Here is a 26,222-nt window from a genome sequence, read left to right as displayed (position 1 = left end):
AACGGAATCGCCTCTCTGTTCATAACAGCGTCCACAGCGTTACAGATGTTTTAGGCAGAGGTAGGCCGCAGCCGCTCTCCCTGGTGTCCCCGGTTACCGCGGCCGCCGCTGCTGCGTAACCGGCGGCGTTCCCGTCGCCATGGAAACGGGAACGGGAGCGCGCCACGCCGGGCTGGGGAAAGCCCCGCCCATCATCCGCGCCTGGCCAATGAGCTGCTGGAGAGCTCCTGGCGGTGGCCAATGGCTGGCGGCCGGGGGCGGGGCCGGGGCGCTCCGGAGCAATGGCGGCGGGGGCGGAGCCTGAGGGGAGCCTGAGGGGAGCCTGAGGGGAGCCTGAGGGGAGCCGCGGGTCCCGCCGCAGCCTCGCCCGGCCCGTGCCCGGCGCGCCCGGCCAGCGCTGCCCGGCCACGGCGCTGGCACCGAGCGCGCCCGAGAGCAATGACAATACCCGCGGGGCTGCTTGGCGGGTGGCTCTGGCAGGGAGCTGTTCGCGGGACTTTGGATGCTTTTTTATTATAGGTGACGTATTTATTATATGCGATCTGACGGTGGTGATAAAGGATATTGAACCTGTCTGAGGCGATGCTCTGTCGGGTGCCAGTCGGTCTCTGCAGTGTTGATTGTGTCACTGCAGCTTGTGTAACGAGGGCAAGTGTTTGCTACTAATACCTTCCTATCGATCACTATTTGAACTATATGGTTGTTTTTATTTGGGGGAAGACTTCCTTGTATTTATTTCCTTTCCACAGCAAGCTGATTTGCCAATAAAAATATTGTAGTTTGCTTTTAAAAGTTTTGTGTCTCTCTACTCTTTGGTACTGCTTATGCTATTTCTTATTTCAAATGTGGAGGAGCATCTTCGTTAGAAAGTTGAGGGTTTTCCCTCCTAACAAATCCAGAAGATCTAAACTCTGTGGTAAGTACGCTCCCAGTTTGATCAGTAATTCTAAGAATAATAGACAAAAATAGGGAACAATCAGGTGTTAAAATAAGGTCTTTACAAGTTTTTTTAAAAAATAATATTTAGAGGGGATTTGTTTGAAACTTGTAAAACACAAATTCCTGAATTTGTTGATCATGCTGGTGTTACAGAGCATGTGGCCTGTGCATACAAAACTCGTAGTGAAGCTTTACTTGAGGGGCTGTACATTCAGATCATGGTATGAATTATGGGGGTAAAGGTGCTTTTACATGCTCCACTTGTACTTTTTTAAAAGAAGCTGAGAATTGCTCACCTACAGAACTTGAAGCTCTCATCCATAAAATAATGGAAAAGGTGTCAGGAGATGCATTAAGAACGCATCTTAAAGGTTAAAAGAAATGTCTTTAGGATCCGAATTGCCTTGTGGGTTTTTTCCCCCTTTGAGGGAAAAGTTAAAAAATATCACTTCAAGTAGGCCTGATGAGGTACTTTTTATTTATTTTTAACGTTTACGGTTATTTGCAGTGGTTTTATACGAAATTATTTTCTACCCTGCTGAGTGGGGGCGAGTCCCCGGTGCGGGGCGGGGAGCGCGGGGCGGGCTCCGGGCTCCCGGCACGCCCCGCGCGGCCCAGGACTACAAATCCCGTCATGCCCCGGGCCCGCCCGGACCGGCTGCATCCGGGTCCGGCCACTGCTGCGGGCGACTCGTCGCCATTACGGGGCAGCGGCGGCCGAGCCGGGGCCGGTGCGGCGCCGAGCAGCCGGTGGGTGCCGGGGTGGTGCCGACCCCTCGGGCGGCAGCAGCGCCGGGCCCCGCGGGGCTCCGTGAGCAGCTCTTCTCTCCCCCGCGCCCGGAGCCCCGCAGGCCCGGCCCGGCCTCCCGCGGCCTTCCCCGGTTCGAGCGGAGCAGCGAGAAGATGTCGCCATGAAGGAGGCCGAGTCCGCGCTGCGCCGCCCCCGCCGGTCGCCCCCGCGGGCCATGAGCCTGGGCCCCCGCCGGCTCCGCCAGCGCCCGTCGTGCCCCCCCGCCCAGGGCCGCCGCTCGCCCGGGGCGCCCGTTGATGCTGCAGAGCCCGCCCGGCGCCACCCCCGCAGCCCCCGCCATGGACAAGAGCAGCCCCTGCGGCTCCGGTGCGCCCGGATCCTCGGCCGGCAGCAAAGGGCAGCAGCCACGGTCCGCCTCGGCCGGGCCCGCCGCGGGGGAGTCTAAGCCCAAAGGCGGTGAGAGCGGGGAGGGGGCTCCGCGGGAGGGCGACGCGCAGCCTTGTGCCGCCCTTGGCTCTGTGGTGGCGCTGAACTTCGCCTTCTCGGGTTGTTTGTGTCTCAGCTGGGTTTAATAGGCGGCGGTTCAGGTCACTGCCTGTTTTTGGTTTCTTCTTCCTTCCTCTTCCGGCTCTGCTCGCTGTTTGGTGAGCTGGGATTCCTACTCTCCTCTTCCTTTAAGGATTAATGCTTTATCTTCATTAGTGTTGGAATAAGCAGCTTGAGCGCTAAAGCCCTGGTGCTATAGTAAGAGCATACATTCCCCAGTGCCTATGAATAGAGCCCTTAACTTTGTCTTGTACCTGTGTTGTTGCCCCTCCCCGAGGGGGTCTGGTACCCGTACACAGCATTCCCTTTGCCCCGGTGTTTCAGTGACCTGCTTTGGGGGAGCTCAGGGTTACCTGGCTGTTGTTTGCTTATCTGGCATTCAGCCCAAAGTGTCTCACCTGGAATTGCAAACAGCTGGTTCTGCTGACAGAGCAGTTTGTCAGAAGCCAGTGTGGTTTCTGTCGTCATTTCAAGGTAAGACCTAAGCCCACATAGCTCTCTAAACTTGTTTAGCAAAGATTGAGTGTTCCTGGCAACATTTTTTTTCCCCCTAAAACCTAGAAATGAGCCAGTAGGGATTAAAATTGGTGATTTTAATCCTGGAAGTATATGAGGGAGTGTCAACAGGTTGCTACACCACCATTGCCGTACTATTTTCCTTCCTCCTCAGTGGTTAACTTCAGCTGTATTACCTGAGGCCTCTTGAGAAGGCAGCAGTGCACTGCAGAGGGTTAACAAAATAAGTATCTTGGAGGTGTTTGTTGACTCCCTTTTGGACCTTCTAAGCATGGTCATGTCCTTGGTAACCAAGTATTACGTGCTTTTCACCTGTGTTAATTGGCCTTCCACAGGATTGACAGAAGAGGGACATGGGAGGTGACTCACCCACAGCTGCCCAGGTTGTGGTGTAACTGTGCAATTACAATGAAATTTTAACTTGGAATTCAAACACCTGGAAGTCTTTTTAAGAAGAGATTTTTCTGTCCCGTCTTGCCAAGAGACACCTCCTTACTCCAGCTTCTTTTGTAATGCTGTGTGATGCTCTGTGGAGGATTGTTCACAGAATACAAACATCCTTCAGGAAGGGTTAAGATGATTTGTGCTGGGGCTGGTACCCGTTCAGGTAGAAGACACAGTATCTGGACTGAGGAAGGATGTAAAAGGCCTGTTGTTCCAGCCTAGAATAAAAATGTTAAGTGATTTTTGTGGAATGTCACCTTTCACAGGCTTGAAATAATGGCACTAGTATAGCATAGGAGCAGTGGAGAGAGGAATCCTGATGACCGTTCTCTTCTACTCCAAAACTTTTAATTAAATAAGCCCCAAAACTTTTTAAGGCCTCTTTTTTTAAAAAAATAAATAAGAGGAAAGTTTTGTCATGGCATAATTCCACTTCAGTGATACTTGTTTCTAAATTACGGTGGAGGGCAGAGGGATGAGTTTCTTCCCTTACAGGGCATCAAAGACAGCTGGACAAATTAGAATCTCTTTTGATTGGAATAGATGTGTATTTAGAATATCTTAACTGGAGGGTACTGAAAACTAAAACAAAACGATTCTCTTGGTGAAATTAAGGCAAACAACTACACAGGATGCAGCTGGGCAAAACTGTGGCCGTTTTTCATAGCTGCTGGGAGTAGCACACTGGCATGTCACTGTATGGAATCCTTTTCTTGAGTTCCTTATCACTGTCCTTGTAGCTGATGTAGTGTACCCCTTTAAGGACAGGTATAGGTGTGTATATATATATAGGATATCTATAATATGAATATATATTTTATATATATAATATGTATATATAGGAATATACAGGTATATGATTTCCAGGTATTCTGGAAATCTTGCATCTCCAATGAAATGAAAGGTGATATTATGGACCACAGACCTTCCTCAGATGGTCGCTGGGTTAAATCCTGTCAAGCACTTGCCATTTGATGCTTTCCAAAGTTACCTACTGTAACTGTTCAGTTGAGGAAATGAAGAAATGCATATTCCTGAACCCTTATGGTAGCTACTATTTCTCTTGCAGTACAGCTGGAAATTGGCTAAATAGAGTACTGTATTCCCTTGTATTTGTGGAAGTTTAATTCCTCCTATCTTTCAAATTTAGCCTCAGAGACTAAATTAAACTGAAAGTTTCTAACAGAAAAGTTTCTTTATGTTGTATTGGGAATGACATCCATTAGGAGTGGAATAAAGTAGCTAGGGCAGAAAAGGCTTGCTGGGGTTCTCTGCAGTCCCCTGGAGCTGATGGACAGTGTTAGTTGGCACAAATGTTGCTGGGCCTTAGCACCCAGCGTGAGCCTGCTTGGCTGGGCAGCGAGATTCGCTCACCTCCTGCTCCCTGGGATGTTTGCCTTGGCAGCAGCAGTGGCCTCAGAGTGTTTTCATGAAACCACCCTGTGGCTTTAGTGTGATCCAGACCCCTTAGCAATGCTGCTGCTTTCAGCACAGCTCAGAAGAGGAGAAAAAAGGTGGAAGGAAACAGCAGTTCTCAGCCCAATAGCAAGCCAGTATTGCAGCTCCGGTGCCCAAGTGGTCACCTACAGCTGCTTCTCATGCTGTGAACTTCATCTCCCCTCTCTGGATCTTTGGAGATACAGGTCCTCTAGCAGAAGGAGAAATCACAAATCTTGGGGCTTGGACCAAAATGCCAGAATAATTTTATTGCTAGTGTTTTTAAATTATACAGCCAGTATTTTTTAAATAAGTCTCTTGGAGTGTGAATGGGTAGATAAATCCACAAAATCTGTATATATAGTTTAGATGGCATGAAAACAGCAAAAGGATTGAGGACCTGAGTGAAGAATGAGTACTTCACTAGCACTCTGGCTGTTGCTATATCCTCATTTGCCAGGAAAAGAAGTAAACAAGAAACTACGAAATCGAAATCCAAACTTAAACTGCCTAAAACTGGGATTTCACAAGCGAGGATGGCAGTGAGAATCTTCTACTTTTCTCTGTGCCAGAGTGCAGCCTGTCCTGCCCTTTGTGGGAGTGCTGGGATGGATGATAGAAAGCAGAGAGATCCCTGACATGTGGCATGCTGGAAAGGTTGGAAGGGATGGCATTGCTTAGATTCATGGTAGGGAAAAGCTGTTCCAAATTACAGATGCATTCTCCAAGCTCCTGGTTGTCTGCTGACCAATTTCATTACTACTCTGATGGACCTTGCTTCTGCTGAGGTCAGTTATTCTCACGGTGGAGGGGTGAAATAGCCCATCTGTAAAATCAGGTTTCAAGCATTGTTAGAGTGTTGTAGGGTCCTTTTAAAAAAGGCACAAGTGGAGAGTTCTTTCCTATAAAATGTGAGAGTCACTGAAGTGACTCCCAAAGGCTCTAGGAGGTGCCTTAAAAGGACCTATAGTATGACAGGAATGTGTGTAAACCATCTGACTGACAAAGTTGGTGGTGAGTAACTCGATTAAAACTTTTAAGTGGTAGGAGATTCTTCTGTCAGCTCCAGGGGTGAGCTGTTCCTTGTTTGGGGACTTGTAAACATACACTTTGGACTGACTTTTTTTTAAAATTGTTTCTTTTCTCCATTTTAAGATGGCAGAGAAACTGCAAAGTGGTACAAGCCCAACAGGCATGTGCCCCTCTAGTGCATTTACTGAAATTGGAGATACACGAGTGTGGTTGAGTGTGCCAAGCACATTTCTCTCACTCTCAGGACTTTTCATAGAGGTGCACACAGAGAAATGAAAGAGAAAACAATTTCTATTTCTGCTCCTTGTTTTCTTATGTGGAATGTGTTTGGAGAATTGTTTACCTGGAGTGAGTACTTGGTTGGATTCTGGTGAGGATTGTTTGAGCCTGGTGGCCAATCCAACCCACCTGGGGCTGGACTCTCGGGAGAGGGTCAGGAGTTGTGTTAGAGTCAGAGAAAGTAGTATGTAGTTTTAGTATCCTCCTTTTATATAGTATATTAATATATTTTAGCATAGTTATAATAAAGAAATCATTCAGCCTTCTGAATTCAGTCAGACATCATCATTTCTTCCTATTGGGTTCACCTGCATTTACAATACTTGAGTTCTAAGCTGACAAGTTCTGCTCCTGAATAACTTAAGGAGTAATCTAAACTGCTTCAAAACTACTTAATTTTTTACCAGAGACTCTGAGGTGTTGGTTATTCTTTCTTCCCTACAAACATTCTCAAAAAAAGGTCTGTCTAATCATTCAGCCAGACTTGGTCACACCCTCAGTGCTTGGAATCTTCTGGTGTGTTTTTTCCTGATAATGCTCAAGCCATGTCTTTTTAGCCTGATGTGCATTAAAGCACTGCCAGCTATGCAGGCGTGTGTTTGAGTTACCCAGCTGTGGTTCTGACAGAGTTGTTTTAATTCTGAATTAAAGGATCAGCTTTTTGAATAGCAGAGTAAATTACCAATTCTGATGATGAAGTTTGTCTGCAATATGGGCCTGTCACATCATGTGAATGTAATGATAGTGTCCTGTTTTAGCTGTAATTGCAGCCAGAGAAGTCTGACAAGTGCAAGAAACACCAGGCCACCACAGAACCTGGTCCAGCCCCTTTTATTGCTTAATTTATTCTTTAGAAGTTGGATCCTCAGTAATATACAGTAACACACAGACCATCCTGTTCTCAGCTCACCTTTTCTGGGGGATGCAGGTGGAAGAAAAAACTTAAAATAACAACAACGAAGGGTACTTCATGTGGATGATGCCATTCCAGCTGTTTTAAATGCTCAGGTAGATGGGGAAGTGGTACTGGGAAAGGGAAAAACTGGAAACACTGGCAATGAAACTGCCCATATGAGAAACATGATCCTGAATCACAGTGATGTGTTTGCCTGCCACATCAGATTGATGTTAAAGGGTGGGGAGGAAGACTGCAAAGTGGGAAAAGGGAAACTAATAGGATTTTATACAGTGAAACTAGATATTGTGTGAGATCTTGCTGTTTGTGTAATGTTTACCGAGTATCCAGAGTGACTTTGGGGCTGGCTCTGGTGGATAGATGTTTTGTGGGGCCTGAGGAGTTTTGTTTCTGAGCTTATCACCATACCTCTGCTACAAATAAAACTTGGAGCAGGTGGTGGAAGTGCTGGGTTAAGCACCCAGTCTGCAGCATGTTGTGTCCTTGGGCAACTCTGATATTGTGTTAATTCAGAAATGTCTTCTTCGTAGTGTTAACTTTGTTCTAGCAGTTTGATTTAGCAGCTGTTCAGGCACAGAATACCCCTCTCAAGAGCTGGATTGATTTTTCTGCTCTTTATTCCTGAATTTTTTTGCTTTGTGCTTCACTACTGTGTCCTGTGTTAGGGTCAGTTGTGTGCTAAGTACAGTTTTTGGCAGACAGTTCTTGTTGCATAGGTTGTTGGTGGACTTGGTACTTGGTTTTTGAGTATGTGCCCTGCAAGGCCACAGAGTGTTTGGTTTGTGCTTCAAGATCAATTATCATTTTTTGGCCTGATGACATAAAAGTATTTTTAAAGTAGAATTAGATCTGCTGGGATCTTTTAAGCAAAAAAAGTGCAGAAGTGATTGAAAACAGGCAATGGAAACCTTTAAGAAAACTCAAGCAGCAGTGTATTTGTACAGTACGGTTTATATGTGATAAATATGATAACTTGTGTGTTTTAGGCAAATTAAATGAAGAAAACTAGTTGTTGTCAGTTCTTATAATGGGATATGAAGATGTGGTATGTGATGTTAATATTTATAACTTAATGTACCAGTTAACACACTAATATCTGGTGGTGGCAATTCCAAATCTGGAAAAATGAAACTCAACTCTTTTTATAAAAGGTAGAGCACAGCAAATATATTCTTTTCAACTCTTTGACCAGCTCTTTGGGCAGTGGTCAGAATGAAGGTGTTTGGGTTGCTGGGGGATTTAATGTCCTCATAAACACTGCTCTTAAGATAGTGGCTGAGGTGGGCTCATATCTGAGGTGAATTTAGCTGAGGTGAGTACATGAGGCCTATTCTGAGGCTGCTGATCTGATTCTTCTTTTATTTTCCTTTCAGATGGAAAGAATGCGAGTGGATCCAAACAGCGTTATAATCGTAAAAGAGAAACTTCATATTCAAAAAATGAGAACTTTTTCAGTCAGTCCCGTCGCTCCAATTCACAGAAAAGCAAAGCTTTTAACAAGATGCCCCCTCAAAGGGGAGGCAGCGGCGGAAGTGGCAAATCTTTTAGCTTTTCTAATGGTGGAAGACGAGATGAGGTGAGAAGTGTAATGCTGTAACTCCAAGGCCTCCTTTCTTGGATGAGAGGATCACCCTGACCTGCCTAGATCGATCTACTGTGTTCAGTTCCTGGGTTGGGGAAGGAGAGAATAATAAGAGGTGTTAACATTGTTGAGATGCCAGAAGGAGTGTGAGCAGAGCAACTTGGCAGCTACAGAAGAGGAGTGCTCTTTGCTCTGCTCTAAGAGAAAATACCATCTGAGGAATGGGTGCCAAGACAGGCCCGTGTACACATGACACGGGTCCTTTGTGAAAATATATAGTGACACGGGTCCTTTGTGAAAATATATAGTGACACAGTTCACTGCCCTCTTCCTGTTGGCCACACTGTTTTTAGTACAGCCCAGGTGCCACTGGCTGCCTTGCCCACCTGGGCACACCTGGTTCATGTTCAGGTGCTGTTTACCAATACCCTGAGGTGTTTTCCTGATGGACAGCTTTCCAGCTGCTCTTTCCCAGGCCTGGAACGTTCCAAGGGGCTGTTGTGACCCAGATGTAGGGCCTTGGCACTTGGTGTTGTTGAACCTTGCACCATTGGCCTTGACCCATCAGTCCAGCCTGTCAGATCCCTCTGCAGAGCTTTCCTGTCCTCCAGCATATCTACATTCCCACCCAACTTGGTGTCATCTGTGAACTTGCATAGGGTGCCCTTAATTCCCTTGTCCAAACCATTGATAAAGAGATTAAACAGGACTGGCTCAAATGCTGAGCTCTGGAGAACCCTACTGGATGTCACCCCATGTCCCTCTGCTCCCTGGGCCCAGCCATCCAGACAGGTTTTTTACTCAGAACGGTGTGATTATCCAAGGCATGGGCAGCCACTTATTTCAGGAGAATGTTCTGAGAAACTGTGACAAGGCTTTTCTAAGGTCCAGGTAGACAACATCCACAGCTTTTTCCTTATGCACTGTATCACCTTGTCATAGGAGGAGATCAGGTTTGTCAGGCAGAACCTGCCTTTCATAAACCCATATTGGCTGGGCCTGATCCCCTGGTTGTCCTGTACGCTCTGTGTAATGGCTTGAAGGATAATCTCCTCCATAACCTTGCCCGTCATGGAGGTCAGATTGACAGGTCTGTAATTCCCCAAATCCTCCTTCCAGCACTTCTTGTAGGTGTGTGTCACATTTGCTGACTTCCAGTCAGCTGGGACCTCCCAGTTTGCCAGGACTGCTGGTAAATGATGATCACTGCTGCCAGCTCCCTCAGTCCCTGTGGGTGGATCCCATCCAGCCCCATGCCCTTGGGGGTGTCTGAGTGGCACACAGGTCACTGACTGTTTCTCTGGAGAATGAGGCTTCATTCTGCTCCATGTTCCAGTCTTCCAGCTCAGGGGGCTGGGCACCCTGAGGTCAGCTGGCCTTACTATTAAAGGCTGAGGGAAAGAAGGCATTAAGTACCTCAGCCTTTTCCTCACCCTTTGCCACTATGTTTCCTTCTGCATCCAATAAAGCATGGGGGTTTTCTTTATCTCACTTTATGTAGCTGATGTATTTATGGAAACATCTTTTTTGTCTTTTACAGCAGTGGTTCTAGTCAGATTAGGTTCTAGTCAGGCTGTGGCCCTTCACTTCTCTCCCTGCACAACCTCATGATGTCCTTGTAGTCCTCTTGAGTTCCCATCCCTTCTTCCTCAGGTCATAAATTCCCTTTTTTCCTGAGTTCCATTTAAAACTCTGTTGAGCCAGGCTGGTCTTCCCTCATTTTTTGGCACAAGGGGACAGCATGTTCCTGTGCCTTTAAGATTTCTTGAAGTATGTCCAGTCTTTGGGACTCTTTGCCCTTCAGCACTGCCTTCCAAGGGACTCTGCCAACCAATCTTCTGAACAGGCCAAAGTTTGCCCTCTGAAGATAGACGGTGTCCAACCAATTCAGGGGCACAAATTTACGGGTGATAGTGGTATTGCAAAAGTAATTGTATTTGCCTTGCTGATACCAAAGTAAAACCAGATTGAGGCTTTTATGCTGATGTGGATCTAAATACTGTAGAGTATTTGTGGGCTTTAACTGCTACTCTGGTTTTTCAGTGCTGGTGGATGAGCAGCACTTCTCATCTGGCTGAAAATTCACCTACTGCCTCTGTTGAATTCTGACTTGTTGCTTCATTACATAAAAATTAACCAAAACAAGTACAGCCTGTGCAAATGGTAATCGGGCTCGTATTGCTGTCTAAAAGTGTTGTCAGGATTTGAACAACTTCTTGACTATGTTTTGCCAGCTTTTACTTGTCTTTGTGGTTGTTTTAACTCTCTCCTCCTTTTGCTCGGTGTGGGGTAAGAGCACCAAGTTCTCACTTTCAGGTTCTCATGCATTTCTAACACTGCTCTATTTGATTTGCAGAACAGGGATGGGAGAAGGTGAGTAGATGCTGCATGTTCTGTGTACTATCACTGATGGGGCCTGGATGTCCACCTGTACTGATGCCTTTGCTGTAAACTCCAGCCATTTCTAACAAATGCTGTTTTCTCTTAGGTAGCAGAGGCTCAACGGGCAGAGTTCAGCCCTGCCCAGTTCTCTGGTCCCAAGAAGATTAATCTGAACCACTTACTGAACTTCACCTTTGAGCCCCGTGGCCAAGCAGGACATTTTGATGGGAATGGACATGGCAACTGGGGGAAAAGGAACAAGTGGGGACATAAACCATTCAACAAGGAGCTCTTCCTGCAGGCCAAGTGAGTGGGAGATCCACAGGGCTCTTAGACTTCTGCAGAGACATGGAGCTGTAAGGGGTGACATGCCAGGGATTTGTGTGTGGGCTTGCCTAATTGTCTCACCTTTTCCAGGGTGAAATTACCTTTATGTAGTGTTCTTAGCAGTAATGGCTGTATTTAAAGGGATGTTGTCTTCACCTATTTGCAAGGTATCTGATGGAGAGAGTCCTTTAGATACAAACAGAAATCCTCTGCTCAAATTTTCAAGCATGGCTTTGGGACATGAGACTCCTGTTTGGGAATATCTATATAGTTGGTTATAGAAGATGGTTGTTTTTCCAAAAGTTGCTTTGTTGAGATAGAAGGGATAGCAGTTGCTAGATGAAATCTGAATTTTTAAGTCCCATAGGCAATTACTTACATGGATCTTGTGTATTAAAATGCTGTTTATTTTGTGGGCCCCAGAATATGTAGTATAACCCAAATTATGATCAATATAGTAACCTAGCAGCAGAATTCCTTTTTGACTGGAAATTTCCCCAGAATTTGAAGTGTATTCAGGACATCCTATCTCTGACAATGTTAAAGATAAAAAGTATTTTCAGCATTGATGCTTCTGATTTCTCCATAATATTTAGTGGCTTATTGTAGTGAAGTCTATTTGCAGGAACCCTAGTAATTGTAGTTTTTGTGACAAGATTTTTTCCCCCTTGTGGATTCCCTGTTTTTAAATAGATCCCCATTGTAGTTGACTGTTTCCTACATGTTTCTGGAAAACCAGTCTGCCTGGCTCATTCTATACTTACTGTATGATGTTGTGTCTAACTGAAATTAGACACACCTGTACCCTGAAAATCTGGTTGTGACCTGATCTCTTGGTTTCTTGTTGATAGGCATTACTGACTTTATCCAGCAGTTTCCTGCTGGACAGAGAAGAAGCCAAGAGAATCCTATAGGATAGTTCTCAAAAAGATTTTAGAAACAACTGAGTAGATCATCTGTCTCTTTGCCTTTCCCCAGCTGCCAGTTTGTTGTCTCTGAAGAACAGGACTACACAGTCCACTTTGCTGATCCAGATACCTTGGTCAACTGGGACTTTGTGGAGCAAGTGGTCAGTTGTGATGGGCTAGTTTTTTTTTTTTTTTTCTTCCTAAGAACCTCAACCTGTCTTTAACTACCTCTTTTCCTCTGTGATGTTACATAAAACTCATCTGTTTTTGAGTTGAGGCCTTTTCTGTCACTCCTACAATACTGGGAAAGATCTGTCATGGAATATATTATGAAATACTTTCATGACAGGAAAAGAGAAGTGCTAAAATCTATTAGGAAAATTAGCAGCTTCTTCTTGCTTTCGCAGATGGGAGCTCATCAAAAATAGTATCTGACATTCTGTAGACAGAGTCCTTGTGATCGAGATATTAACAGAAAACTTAGGCATGAGTCCACAGAAGAGGACTAGAGCGTAGAATTTTTAAGAATTATTCTATGCATAGGTGGCCTATCTTGCCTAGCAACAAAATGGAAAATCTCTTGAGAATTGTGGTCAGAAGTTTTGGGTTGCCTCAAGCAGTAATTTATATCTGCCAAGACAGTCTGGTGCATAGTGTAGGTGGAGAAGGAGGTAGGCTTACTGTTACCTGTCACTACAAGAGAGCTGAAAAATCTAGGTGCTTGTTTGGCAGTTATGTCTCTGACACACTGAGATGCTACTAGTGTCTGCCTAGACCTAGCATGTTCATGGAAGTGGGTAAGTTCAGTCTCACAGTTACACAGGGCTGCGCAAGTCTGCTCGTGGGAGAGGCCACAGAGCTTGCTTGCCTTCTTACTGTCTGAATCCACATGATGAGGATGCTGCTAACTCTTAGATGATGAATATGTGAGGAGAAGTATGAGAAGACTCATTTTTAATGTCATTAGAGTAGAAATAAGACATAAGAAATAGGATGGGCTTCTTAGAAGGTTATTCCATGTGCAGTCTGAAGGTGTTAGCTCACAGTACACTAATTTCTTGGTAAATAAACAGAGCCTAAGGAGCTGGAAGATAATATGTTAGAATAGATTTTACAGGTGGCTTATTCTAGATGGCTGTAACTGATTTCTGAGCCTAAAACTTGTACTGTTCTTCTCATGTGCCATTTCAGCGAATCTGTAGCCATGAAGTGCCCTCTTGCCCCATATGTCTGTACCCACCAACTGCTGCCAAGATCACCCGCTGTGGGCACATCTTCTGCTGGGCATGTATCCTTCACTATCTCTCCTTGAGTGAGAAGACCTGGAGTAAGTGTCCTATTTGTTATGGCTCTGTTCATAAGAAGGACCTCAAGAGGTGAGACTATATTAGTTAAATCATGCATCTTTTTGCAATGTTATTTTTACACTGCTAACCTCCTCCGTGCATTGCAGCGTTGTTGCTATGGAAACACGTCAGTATGCAATTGGTGATACAATTACAATGCAACTTATGAGAAGAGAGAAAGGCGTTCTGGTAGCACTGCCCAAGTCCCAGTGGATGAATGTGGTTCAGCCTGTTTACATCAGAGGTGAGTGTATCTCAATCCTGGTGAATCTTGTTCCTGACTGTGACCAGGATTTGTGTGGAGACAACTGACCCTGGCTGCAAAACATGGGGCTTAGCAGTGGAAAAGCTTGATGACCACATATTGACAGTAAACTTTCTACTCACACTGTTTTTCTGTAAAGGCTTTAACTTGTGTCCTTTGTCCCTTCAAGTGACTGAACTGCAGACTCCTGCCTTCACAGTCACTGCTTACAGTTTGATGTGTCCTTTGTATCTTGCAGTCATTGGTGTGACTCTGACTGCTTTTATTGGCTCTTCAGTGTCCTTAACTTTTTTCCTCCTGACTCATTATACAGCTTCACAAAAATAACTGTCTCTGTGTCTAAACTATTTCAAGGCTGTAATCTTCAACAAGGTTTTCATCATCTTTACTTACCAGCTGAAGTCAGTGAATGCTATGGGGAAATAATCAAAATTATTGCAAACCTTATTCCAAACATCTGTTGCCTGACATCTTCAGTTTTCTCCAGTCAAGAGTGTGACTAACTCATCATCATCTTATCTGTTAGTATCGCAAAAATTTTGTGACTAAAGAAATTATTTTACAGAACATTGCTGCTTTGTGGGCTGTCTTGGCTCACTTCATTTTGCAGTCACATTCAGGAAAGGCTGCATGCATTTAAACTCTCTGGAAAAAGTCAAGTCTTCTAACGTGTGGTAGATATCCAGCATGCAGGCTGTGGTCTTAAATGTTTCTCAGTATTTGAAACTAGGGGACTTTAAGTCTTTTCATAAAACAAACAGAAGAACAAATTTAGGATTTGAGAACACTCTAAGGCCAGGAAATTCACCATTAACTTGGTTTCTGTAGACAAAGTTGGACCCTTGGGGAGCAGTGAATACAGGGATTGTGTTAATATGGGATGCTGTGGTTGCTGTAAAGTAACAGCAATGGTCACCTTTTGCTGAACTGCAGTTCTTTAGTTTACTATTTCTGCTGTGCTTCTTGTAAAAATCTCGTAATAGTGTTTTGTATGGATTTTTTAATTCATGTGGGCTTATGAACTAGTTTGAGCCAAGCCAGGGTGGCTTTGCAGAAATTTCCAGTAGCAGTATTTTTGAGAAAAGAGGAAGAAGCTGCAGACTGCATTGTTTCAAGAAGCTTTGACGCCCTCAAGGCTTCTCAAAGGTGATGCTCCTACAGTGTAGAAGTTTAGGCTTTATTTTTTACTGATGTGTAGCAACTCAGTGGTGAAGTGGCAGATGAACTGCTGTGTGGGGGAGATACGTGTCAGAGCAGCTATGTGACACCAGCTTGTCAATGGTAATTTGTGGAGTCTGTATCAAACTCTTGCTGAGTGTTGTCTGCCTTGAGGGATTAACTCACAAAAGTGAACACTAACAAAACTTTAGAAGAAGCAGCAGTCCAAACTGGTGGGTCTTCATGCAGATATTAATGATTTGGTGCTCCTTCTGCGCAGATGACCAACACAGTCAGTATTCAAAGCTGCTTCTGGCATCCAGGGAGCAGGTCTTGCAGCTGGTGATCCTGGAGGAGAAAGCAGCATTACTGAAACAGTATGAGGAAGAAAAACACACCCCAGAAGCCTGTTTCATTGAGGCAGCTATCCAGGAGCTGAAGGTAACCTCTTGGGAGCCTTTTAGTAGCTTTATTATTAATGGTATACTGAGTATCCTTGTTCTGCTGCACGGATGGTTGTGTGGGATTATTCTGGTATCTAGCAAGTTGCTGGTGCTTGCTGCTGGAGTACCTTGGAAGAGACTGTAGCCTTTGGGCTCCAGCTATCTGATGTGGTGTGCATGATAACACAGCAGAATGGTTTTTATGGGATGGTATTCTAGTAAAGGAATGCCAGGGCAAAGCTAAAAATAACTCTGGGGGTGGTCTCCTGGCTTAAAGGGCAAATTGAAACTTGATTCCTTTGGATGATCTCCAGGAGCGAGAAACAGCACTATCTGCTGACCAGGATAAAAACAATGGCATTGCTGGAATCAGTGCAGCTGTGGAAGAATTGGTCCTAGAAAGCTCCAAAGCTGTGGAGTCTACTGTTTCCCAAGAGAAAAAGGTGGGTGACAAATCTGCTCTGGCAGATCCTGTTAACACTTAATTCTGCCACCTCACACTGCAGTGTGTGGTGAGCTCGTGCCAAAGATTTTCGCAGAGATGATAATCTTTGAAGTAGGTGGTGAGGTACTAACTCTGTACTCTCTGCTGTGGTAGTGTGATGTGGAATATCTCTCTGCATTTGATGAAGAGCTTGTGGAGCCTTCCTCTGACCTGGCAAGTTCCTTTTCGCCTCCTGTGGAAGTAGAAGAGGCAGTGCTGGATGAGGAGGAAGTACCTGAGGTGGACACTGTAGGAGAGCCTGTTTTGAACCCCGTAGAGGAGCCAAATCCAGCTGAAACAAGCTGTCAGGAATCTAAAGATACAGTTAACAGTGGACATCTTGGCAACTCTCCTTTTTACTATTTTTATCAAGGTCAGTGCAATGAAATCCTGGAATTGCAGGGGCAGAGATGCCTCCTTTGAATCCCTCCTTGAGGAATGTGTTTGCCAGTTCATTAGATACAGCTCACCCATGTGAAATTCCTACAGGAACTCAGAAATTAGCTTGAATTTGATTAGTGGAGGATGTCCTGAGGTGGGGAGAAGGGTACTGAAAATGAACAGGCAAGGAAGGAGTGATGATGTGTTGCCTTTCAGCGGAGGATGGGCAGTGCATGTACCTTCACCCTGTGAATGTTCGATGCCTTGTGCGTGAATATGGCAGCTTGGAGAAGAGTCCAGAGAAGATAACTGCAGCTGTAGTGGAGATAACTGGCTACTCCATGACAGAGGTAGTTATTTTATCTTCTTATTAATTAAGGGCCTTGTTTTAGCAGGTTGGTCATTGTAGAGGAGACTTGATTCACCTCAGTAGTAAGAAATAATAAGTATGGTAGGGATGCTAATCTATGAAAGGCTTCTGTGGAAGGTGCTGGGCCTTATGTTGCTTTTCATAAGTAGGCTGCAGTATAGATTTTTTTCCTAGAAGGTCCAGTACAAAAATTATTGTGTTGCAAGTCTTCTATTGCAGAATTTTATTCTGGTGATGTGAGTGAGAAGGGAAGAAGAACATGAAAATTAGTAAGCAACCTAGAGTAGCTGTATCCAACTTATGTTGTAGCTGGTGGAGATCTTGGAACATTTGATTCTGACTCAGGGCATCCGTCATGTGTTTGTAGTTTTTAAAGTAACTATTGTGTCACTGGTGCTATTTTTTTCCATTTGATTTGACAAATATTGTGCATTCTATTTCTGTTCATCACCATGGCTGCCTCTAGTCCTTGTGGTGATATATCACTCTCTTTATCAGGATATAAGACAGCGTCATCGCTACCTCTGTCACTTGCCCCTCACCTGTGAGTTCAGCATTTGTGAGCTGGCTCTGAAGCCACCTGTCATCTCTAAGGAGACTTTAGAGTTGTTCTCAGGTTTGTAGTTATTCTTATCCCTTTAATAGTAGAAAAACGAACATACATTAGAGCATTACTCCTCTTGCACCAACTGTCTTGGTGAATGCTAGACAGAACAGCCCCAACTTGCTGTTTCATAGCCAGCAGTTACAAAAAGAATAAAAAATCCCAACTGCTTGGAAGAGCATATGTTGTTTGTAAGCGTATTTTGTTACTAATGTGTTATAAGGTTGTTCCCAGAGCTGGAGGAAAACCTTGCCAGAGTACTGGTGTGGGGTGTTTGATATCCAGTGTTGTGCATTGCTCCTAGATGACCTTGAAAAGAGGAAACGTCTGCGGCAGAAGAAAGCTCGCGATGAACGGCGGCGCGAACGCAGGATTGAGATAGAGGAAAACAAGAAACAGGGCAAATGTAAGTCGTGATGGCACGTAACTGCTGGATTGTCAGTCATATTTGGTTGCTGAGCTGATTTCTTGAGCTATAGGATGAACTCTGAGGCCTGTAGTTTGTAGTGTGTACTTAGAACAAGATTACAAAGTATTAGGAACAATGTCTGTGTAATGAAAAACATAAGCTGTTTTAGTCAGGATGTTAAGTGATGTTATGCAATTGCTGCATACTTGTGCATTTTGGGAGAGATGGGGGGCATTCAAGGGCACAGCTATCTCCATGGTGTACATAGCTCTCTGTTTTTATAGTAATCATGATGTAAAGTGAAAAGTGAAGAAAGCAGAAAAAAGCCTAGAAGCTGCTTCCATCCAGCAGCGGGGCTTGTACTGGTCTCCAAATAGAGGATGGAAGGAAATTAGTTGGCATCTCCTAGACTCCTGAAATGACTTGCATATTGACAGTCCTCCCCCACATTGTGTAGTGCTTTAATTTAAAATCTCTTTCTAGATCCAGAGGTCCATATTGCTCTAGAGAATCTGCAGCAGTTTCCTGCTTTTACCTCTTGCCCTGGAGAAACTGCCAGCATTGATCATCAGGGCATCGGTCAGTCTCCTCTTGGCAGAAGCCCTGTGTTTCAGACAGGTGAGCATGTAGAAAAACATATCACATCTAGCTCTTGATCATTCTTTTGGGATCTATTGCTCAGGTCATCATGCTAAACTTTCTCAACATTTATCAAAGACAGCTTCTTTTCAGAGAACCTCTGGCTGCTCCATCCCTGAAAGTGTTCAAGGCGAGTTGGATGGGGCTTGGAGCAACCTGGTGTCATGAAAAGTTTGCCTGCCTGTGGCAGGGGGGTGGATTGAGATGGTCTTTAAGTCCTTTGCAACCCAAACCTTTCTGTGATTCTATGATTCTTTCCTAGGCTGCCTATGAGATAATGCACAAAAAGCAGACATGATGTAAGAAACATTCTGTTCCTTTGTCTGCTTTTTACTGCCTCTACCTTGACAATATGATATCTGCACTGTAGTTACCCCATCTTTTACATGAGGCAGAAGAAATGAAACAATTGCCCCAAAAAGGGAAGAAAATTCTGTTTGCCAGGAAAACACTATTGGCATTTTTTATTTGTCATCTCCATATTCTCCAACACATTATTCTAAAATAAACCCAACAAAAAGCTCTGCCCCCACCAAGCTTTCCAAAATAAGTAAACAAAACTCATTAGGCAAACAAACAAACAAAACCCCAAAAGAAAACCACAAGCAAATAATCCTTAAACAAAAAGATTGAGGCAATTTCAGAGATCCCACTTTGTGACTGATGGAGAGAACCAATGAGATCAAAATGAGTAATTACATAGGATAATAAAACTTTATTTCTGTTACATCCTGATAAGCACCATAATGACTGCCTTGGCCAAGTGCAACTGGCTTTAATTCTCCGTTCCTTTCTCTGTAGAGTCTGTTCCAACTCCACTGTCACCTGCTGCCAGCCAGGTCAGCCCATTGCTCTGTGGAAGCTTGGAAGAAGAATCTCCCTTCCCTTCCTTTGCCCAGGTAAACCATGTAGCAGAGTGAATCTTGTCAGAATTACCTGTGTCTTAGTTGGGGATTAGGCTGAGACTTACAATTGCTTCCCCTGCGAAAATAATGTGGGATAAATCTTAGGGAGACATCATAAGGTTTGAGTGCTTGAAGGGGTTTCTAGATTTTCTTGCCACTTAGTGGGGGCTGCAGGTTTGTTCAAGAATGTGGAATTCAATCATATCCTACAACTGTTTTCATAGATGTTAAGAGTTGGAAAGGCAAAACCAGAAACGTGGCCTAAACCTGCTCCAAAGACAAGAGGTAAGAACATTTGGTATTAGTACTTCACGTTCTTTACCATGGACCTAAATGTGAGAAATCTTGTAACTTCAAAATAAGGATCTGGAGTGTGGAGGGGCATTTGTGTGGTGAAAGTTTTATACAGTCTTCAGCACATCCTTCCCTCTTTCAGATGAGAACACTCTGGCACTCCCTGTGCCTGGAGACAGTGATGGAGAAAGTGACAGCTCTGACCGGATACCTGTGCCCAGCTTCCAGAATTCCTTCAGCCAAGCTATTGAGGCAGCTCTCCTGAAACTGGACAAACCGTCCACAGCTGACCATTTATCAGGTAAAGGGCAGGAAAACTTTCTGAAGTGAAAAAATTGAGTATTTCCCTTTCCTCTGCGAGAAGTGAAAGCAGCAATTTTGGGGACCAAAAATTGGCCAGAGAACAGTTTTGAAAATCGTCAGGTTGTGGTTTCTGAACAGCTTGACTAGGACTTCTGTCAGCTTAAAGCAGCCTCTTAGTGGGAACTGAGATCTCCAGCTAGCAATGAATCCTGTTAGGACAAAGATGGCTTTTGACAATCAGGTTGGCCATGTCTCTGCTGGAATCTAAATGAAGCTTTATCATAAGGAAGTTCAGGTTATACATTTCTAAACTAAAAATACCTGAGCTGCAGAACTACCACTTCAGTTTGACCAAAATGTCAAGGTAAGTGCTAGCTGAAATTTCAAAATAGGAAATGTGAAACAAATTGAAGTGAACTTAAACCTGGTGCTGGCTGGTGAAACTTATTTTTAATGCTCAGTTCTGATGTTTAGCTTTGGCTTCGGTTTGGAGACTGCACTGGATGATGAGAGAGTTGGCTGGGAGGGCCTGGGAGTTTCAGTGGAGGGTCTGCTCCAGATGTGGTTTTTTTGGACATGTGTCAAGGTGATACTTGCTGTAAAGGCAAAAACTGCTGGATGCTGCAGTCCTAGGATCTGCTTTTGCAACAGCAACTTTACAATCATGTAGGCATGTTTATAATAGTATTTCAGGTGTGATGGAGTCTCCCTTAGTTCATCTGCAGTAATTTTTTTGTTAAACCACCTGGTGTTCAGTGAATTGTAGTAAGTGTTGTGGATCTGTAGAAGTCACTTAAGCCAGGGAAGACCATTTATCATTTCTGTGTGATGTTCTTCTTCCATTATAAGAATGACAGTATCATTTTAATTCTTCACAGAGGAAAAGGGAGGCAAGAAAAGAAAGAAACAGAAGCAGAAGCTATTGTTCAGCACCTCTGTTGTTCACACAAAGTGATTCTGCTATTCAAGAGAAGTTTTCTCTCCTGGTTTTCTTTTAATTTTGCTTTGTTTTGCTGCTATAGTTTAAGTATTTAAATTTGAACAGCCTAAACTTGTTTTTCCAGGACTTCTAGGAGCTTCAGGAGGAAACCATGACAATATATGTTGAAGTAACATGTTTTGATTCCAACTGCTTAATGGATTTATACTGAAACAGAGTTTTGGAAGTAACAACCCAGATACAAATCTGCCAAGGCTTCTAATTGCTGAGTCAATCCTTTGGGCCTGATAAGCATTGTGAAAAGTCCTTATAGCTGTGTGGCACTGCCAAAGTACTGCAATATTATCCAAGAAAAAAGGTAGAGAGCCTTTATTTTCCTGTAGTTATTCATGGGCAGAAGTCCAGCTGACTGACAGTGGTGCTGTCGCAGTAAAGCTGTCAAACTGCTCTCTTGAGAAACTGGTTTTGGCTGCACTGGATACAGGCAAAACAGCTTATTGGCTTTAGAGTGTTAGCTGCTATATCTGTTCTTTTTCTAAAGAAAGAGCAAGGATTCCTCCTGTTCTCCTGGCTTGGAAAGATACAAAGCTGAAGTGAGTGTAAAGCAGAACTTGGCTACTTGGTTTTAAAGTGGCTTCATGATTTTTGTATTTCAAAATGGCACTAGTGGTAGAAGGAACCTCCTGACTTCTCTCAGTTGTTCAGGTCTGTTTTAATGTGGGTGAGTGAGGCTGCTACTTTTTGTTTGTTTTTTCCCAACCATGGGCTACTGATTCTTTATAACCTGATCATCTAGAATAAACACTCCCCTCTAGGGCTCCTGGTAACCTTCTGAATTATGGTTGGACACTGGCTGCTCTTGAGTTGGAAGAACAACTGATAGCTGAAGTCTGTAGATAACTTTTACACCCCAGCAAGAAACTGGGGTTCTCTTGTACTGGGGTAAGAGCCTGTATGTCCTTGGTTCTGGGATTTAAGTTGATCTGTGCTATGAACATGTCTCTTCTGGACCCTTCCCTGCTCTGTCTTTGGGTGGTCACATTCTGCACTGCTTGTGGTTTGATTTGAGCTACTGAGTCAAGTGGTTTGGATTTTGTTGAATAAAACAAATTTTAGGTGTAACATACCAGTCAAGCCCAACAGTTGCAATAAATCATACACACACACACACACACACACATTTAAAGTGCTGCAGCTGAACTGTCATAGCAGCATGGAGCCCTAGAACACTGCACAGGTTCAAATTTTACCTTCCTGCTGGCAGAATTAATTGCAGGGCACTGGTAAAAAGTACTACTGAAATTAGGGAGGGAGATTGAGAGTGTCTTCTGTTGTCTTCAGCTTCAGTGTGCTCTGTCCCTCTGACACTGACCTGAGCAGGGAAGTGTGTGTCTGAGGCAACCTGGAGTCAGGTATTCCAACACCACTGGCACTCAGTGGTTGTGTCCCTGTTTAAAAAGCTGATGTCAGTACATGGGTGCTTGATTTCAGAGCCACAGGCTCCACAATGTGTGCCTCATGGGAAGCTGGTCCAAAGAGTTGATCACATGTGGCTGTAAATCAGAAAGAACAGGAGGAGGGGGAGGTAAAGACTACTTCCAACTGCTACAGGAAGATAGAGGAAACACCTGCAGGACATTCTTTGAAAGCAGCTTGACTTCACGCTTGGTCACAACTAACCCCACTCAATGAAAGACAGTACAGCTTGTCAGGGGACTGCAAAGAAACTAAGACAAGATACCTGGCAGTGGTAACACGTCTTGTTGTCAATACTTTAAACAATTAGTGAGGGCAAAGAACACAATTTAGAGATTCAAATATGCAGTGAACTGTCTTTACAGCAAGTTGTTTGAAGCTAAGGAACAGGAGTAACTACTTAAGTGTCTAACCAGTATCTGTTGTGTTCTGTTATCTCTGCACATTTATAGTCAACTTTTCTTTGCATTGGGAAGACGGAATAGCTGGAGCTGGTGTAACTCACCTCCACATGTCACAGGCACTAGGATAAGGGAAGTGATGCAGGCAAGGCAGGCTGTCCCTGCTGCAGGGGCAGACCCCACAGGGACAGCATCTTCAATTGTATCTTGTTTTCCTATGGATTCGAGATAATACCAGCAATGCTACTTTCCTGTAACTGATTGGTGTAAACTTAATAAATATCTAAGCAGTACTTGTACCTATGAGTTTTATAATGGGGGGGATGGAGTTGAGCCTTGCAGCTCTGCCATACATTCCATGTACTCACTGCTCCTGTGTACACAACTGGTGCTTTTCTCACTCAAAACAGTGGACAGCCCTGTGGCTAACAGTGCACTTAAAGTAAAAAGCAGATGTTAATGCTTTTTGTATGCTGAAGGAGAAGAACTACATTCCTTGTCTGTACCAGATGCCTAAAGCTCCCTTCTACCTCAGCATGAAGAACACATTGAGCTGCCTCACTCCTCAGGAGTGCAAGTGGTTTTGACTCCTGGAGTGAAACAGGCAAGTAGCCTACTTAAGGGAAATAATATTTTATTTTTTAAAAGTTTGTTTAAAAACATTTGGAATGGGGAATGAAGTCTAAATATGAACAAATGCTTTTCCAGTCCCATGCACTGTTTAACACTGAAGATAACCAGTCACGTCTTGATTAAACAAGTACAGAATAGAGATGAACGGTAACAAGTGACATTCAGTCTGTCTCTGTGTCATCATCCTCCTCCTCATCTCCACTTTGAGACTGCTCTTCTGTAAGGGAACAGCTCAGCAAGGACTTCTGTATACATTGTCTTTCCTCTGCAATAAAGAAAACAACAGAGGGTTATTACTTGATCTCTTCACATATGCTGGACTGTCCTCCCTTTCTAAAGACAGAAACATTTCTCAGGCCAAGAATTTAGAAGTAGCCCAGCATATCGTACAAAAGCCCCAGGAATTGAGGCTACATTTTAGGAAAGTGGCTGGAGAAACTCACCTTCATTTGTACAGTTTTGCAACAACCTCAGCAGTTGTGTTCTGTTATACTGAATCAGGAATTTCTGACATGTTCTTATGGTACCTGTTGAAGTCACAAGAACAGCCTGTAATAATCTACACAGCCAAAGAGCATTGTATCAAGTGATAAATGACCCAGGAAACAAGGTTGTTAATGCAAATGCCACAAAGGGGCTGTAGATTTCATTTCTGCACTACTGAGGTTAAGTGGTGGAGTAAAAATTTCTAACATGCAGTGTCTGTTGGTTTCCCTGGGGGTAAATTTTCACAATACAGAAGATACCATAACTTTGAAAATAGATTTTAAAATAATGTAACATTGTATTTGCTGCCCTGGTTTTGTGATAAATGTAATGATGATGCTTCAAACAAAATTAACGAGGGTTTCAAAAAAGAACTGCTGGTGCCTGTTTCTTATTTAGATCTGCTGAAAGCAGTCGCTATTAGTAACACACGAGAAATGTCTATCGCACCCAGAGCAGCACCACGGCGTCGTGGCAGGTATGATTAAAGCTCCGTCCTCCCGCCAGGCCCGGGGGGCTCCTGACCTCCGACGTGCAGGGTGTTGAGGAAGCAGGGGTAGCGCTGGGCGCGGCTCTCCAGGTACCGCACGAAGGGCAGCGCGGAGCACAGCAGCCGGTACGAGTCCTTGCGGCAGCGCAGCAGCACCGTGCCGGTGTACGCGTTCAGGTACTTCACTGCGGGACACACGCACGGGTGAGCGGAGCCGGAGCGACCCCGCAGCCCCGGGGCCGCCCGTCTCGCCCGCACCTGTGAAGGAGATGGAGCAGCACGCCAGGCCGTAGTCCCCGTGCACCCGCGCGATGGCGTCTCTGACGGCGAGGCCCAGCGCGCGGTCCTCGATGCACTGCCGGCACCGCGGGTCCTCCGAGACCACCTCGCAGAGCACGTACCTGCGGGACAGCGCGGGGTGAGCGGCGGGGCCGGCCGGACACGGCAGCGGCGCCGCCCGCCCGCCTCACCTGTTCTTGAAGCGCACCATGGCGGCGGCGGCGGCGCGCGGCACGGACGGACAGCGCGCCCGGCCAATGGGGAGGCGCCTCCGCGCGCTGTAGCCAATGGGCGACGTGCGGGGGCGGGGACAAGGGGAGGACAGCGCGGCCCCCGCCGCCGGGGCGGCCCCGCCTCCCTGCGCGGACCGCGCGTGCGCGGTGTGCCCCGGGCCGGCGGCGGGGCGCCGAGTCAGAGTCGCTTCGGTCGGAACGGACCGGGGGTCATCGTGCCCGTGCTATGACCAGTCGCCACACCACATCCGGTCTTTCCTTAAACACCTCCAGGGACGGTGACTCCATCACTCGGGGTAGCCCATTCCAATGTCTGATCACCCTTTCTGTGAAGTTCTTCCTCATGACCAACCTAAAATTCCCTTGGTGCAGCTTAACACTGTGTCCTCTTGTCCTGTCGTTTATTGTCTGGGGGAAAAGCCCGATCTCTACCTGACTCCAGTTCCTTTTCATGTACTTGTAGAGAGCGATAAGGTCCCTCCTGAGCCTCTGCCGGGCCAAACACCCCAAACTTCCTGAGCCGCTCTTCACAAGGACGTACGCTCCAGACCCTTTCCCATCTCCGCTGCCCTCCTCTGGACCCACTGCACTGTTAGCGGAGGAAATCCTGCCACGTTCTGTCTGGAGTACTGGACAGAGCACTTGTGGGGCGGGCTCGGCAGTGCCGAGTCCCGGGGCGATGTTTCGCGGCTCCCGCTGCCCGCACCATTCCCGCACACGCCGGCTCCCGTTGGTCCCGCCCTCCGCCAGGGGGCGCGCGCGGCGCGCGGGCCGGCCTGAGGGGGCGGCTGAGGGGGCGGCGGGAGCGCGGCGTCTGCCGAAGGTCAGCCGCTTCGCCTTTAGTCCCTTTCGCTGCCTTGCACCCACCCACCCTGGCCAAGCCCTCCTTTCTTGTCCCTAAAAAGTCTAAATTAAGAAGACGGGGCGTCTCCGTGTGGTGGGAGCCGCGGGAGGTCCGGAGGTGGCGGGCGAGTACCGGCCCCTCCAAGGCTTCAGCGGAGCGTTCGGAGCCCCCCGGTGCTCCTGGAAGGGCTCTGCCTTTGCTACCTCGGAAAACTGCTCCAGTCTTTGTAGCTCCTCAGGTATTGGGGGTCTGGGGACATGTGCTAATTAATGACAACAGCTAAGGAAATTGTTGAACAGAGCTACTTATAATTATTTCTGTAGTGATGTTCCAAACTGTGATGTGTGACACTGTCGAGGAAGCAGGGAGGGCTCTTTGAAAAGATCTGGTAGGAGAATTAACTGAGGAGAAGGGAATGAGTGGATTAAGGGAAAAGGTGTGAGGTAGATATCTGAATATGAGATGGGAGAAAGAATTTAACCGAGGTTCTTGGAGCCAAGTCACATCGGAGTGCTGAGACAGTATAGATTAAGTGGGAACTCATTGCTAATTCAGAGTGGAAACATCTTTAATGACCTTCATTCTAGACACAGAAAACAATGATAAACCCAGTGGAAATCCTGTCCTGGGTGATAAACTTCTGGCCTCTGAAACACATGCCTGTTCTGCTGCTCTCACCCCTTGGCTATTAACTCTTCTCCTTTACCTGTGATCACGTTTTCAAGTCGTGCTTTTTTCTAAGAACTGCAATATGAGTTGCCTGGGGAGAAAAAAGCATGA

At 45.5% G+C, this 26,222-nt stretch overlaps 2 protein-coding genes across 2 annotated transcripts; one reads left to right on the top strand and one right to left on the bottom strand.

The window, feature by feature from the left end:
• The first annotated feature begins 1,615 nt into the window (after nt 1-1,615).
• RNF10 (ring finger protein 10) lies at nt 1,616-22,770 on the top strand. Its single transcript, XM_021549943.4, has 17 exons — nt 1,616-2,146; nt 8,234-8,436; nt 10,931-11,130; nt 12,130-12,220; nt 13,251-13,435; nt 13,513-13,649; nt 15,109-15,269; nt 15,586-15,714; nt 15,870-16,128; nt 16,353-16,486; nt 17,005-17,122; nt 17,415-17,516; nt 18,003-18,137; nt 18,960-19,057; nt 19,288-19,348; nt 19,500-19,658; nt 20,539-22,770. The coding sequence occupies exons 1-17, from the start codon at nt 1,987-1,989 to the stop codon at nt 20,613-20,615; spliced, it is 2,409 nt and encodes an 802-aa protein (XP_021405618.1). The 5' UTR covers nt 1,616-1,986; the 3' UTR covers nt 20,616-22,770.
• A 327-nt stretch (nt 22,771-23,097) lies between these two features.
• On the bottom strand, nt 23,098-24,585 carry POP5 (POP5 ribonuclease P/MRP subunit). The gene is made up of 5 exons (XM_021549944.4): nt 24,557-24,585; nt 24,345-24,487; nt 24,122-24,271; nt 23,554-23,637; nt 23,098-23,375 (listed from the first exon to the last, which is right to left on the bottom strand). Exons 1-5 carry the CDS (start codon nt 24,574-24,576, stop codon nt 23,272-23,274), a joined length of 501 nt encoding a protein of 166 aa, XP_021405619.1. The 5' UTR covers nt 24,577-24,585; the 3' UTR covers nt 23,098-23,271.
• Nucleotides 24,586-26,222: the final 1,637 nt, after the last annotated feature.

The sequence above is a fragment of the Lonchura striata genome, chromosome 15, assembly GCF_050655825.1.
Source record: "Lonchura striata isolate lonStrDom1 chromosome 15, ASM5065582v1, whole genome shotgun sequence".
Lineage (NCBI taxonomy): Eukaryota > Metazoa > Chordata > Aves > Passeriformes > Estrildidae > Lonchura > Lonchura striata.
This window is presented reverse-complemented; position numbering and strand designations above follow the sequence as displayed.

Coding starts and splice junctions, on each gene's coding strand:
- RNF10 (XM_021549943.4), top strand. CDS start 1,987: ATGCTGCAGAGCCCGCCCGGCGCCACCCCCGCAGCCCCCGCCATGGAC. Junction 2,147..8,233: donor GGAGTCTAAGCCCAAAGGCG/GTGAGAGCGGGG, acceptor TTTTCCTTTCAG/ATGGAAAGAATGCGAGTGGA. Junction 11,131..12,129: donor GAGCTCTTCCTGCAGGCCAA/GTGAGTGGGAGA, acceptor GCCTTTCCCCAG/CTGCCAGTTTGTTGTCTCTG.
- POP5 (XM_021549944.4), bottom strand. CDS start 24,576: ATGGTGCGCTTCAAGAACAG. Junction 23,638..24,121: donor CAACACCCTGCACGTCGGAG/GTCAGGAGCCCC, acceptor TGACTTCAACAG/GTACCATAAGAACATGTCAG. Junction 23,376..23,553: donor GCAAAACTGTACAAATGAAG/GTGAGTTTCTCC, acceptor TCTTTATTGCAG/AGGAAAGACAATGTATACAG.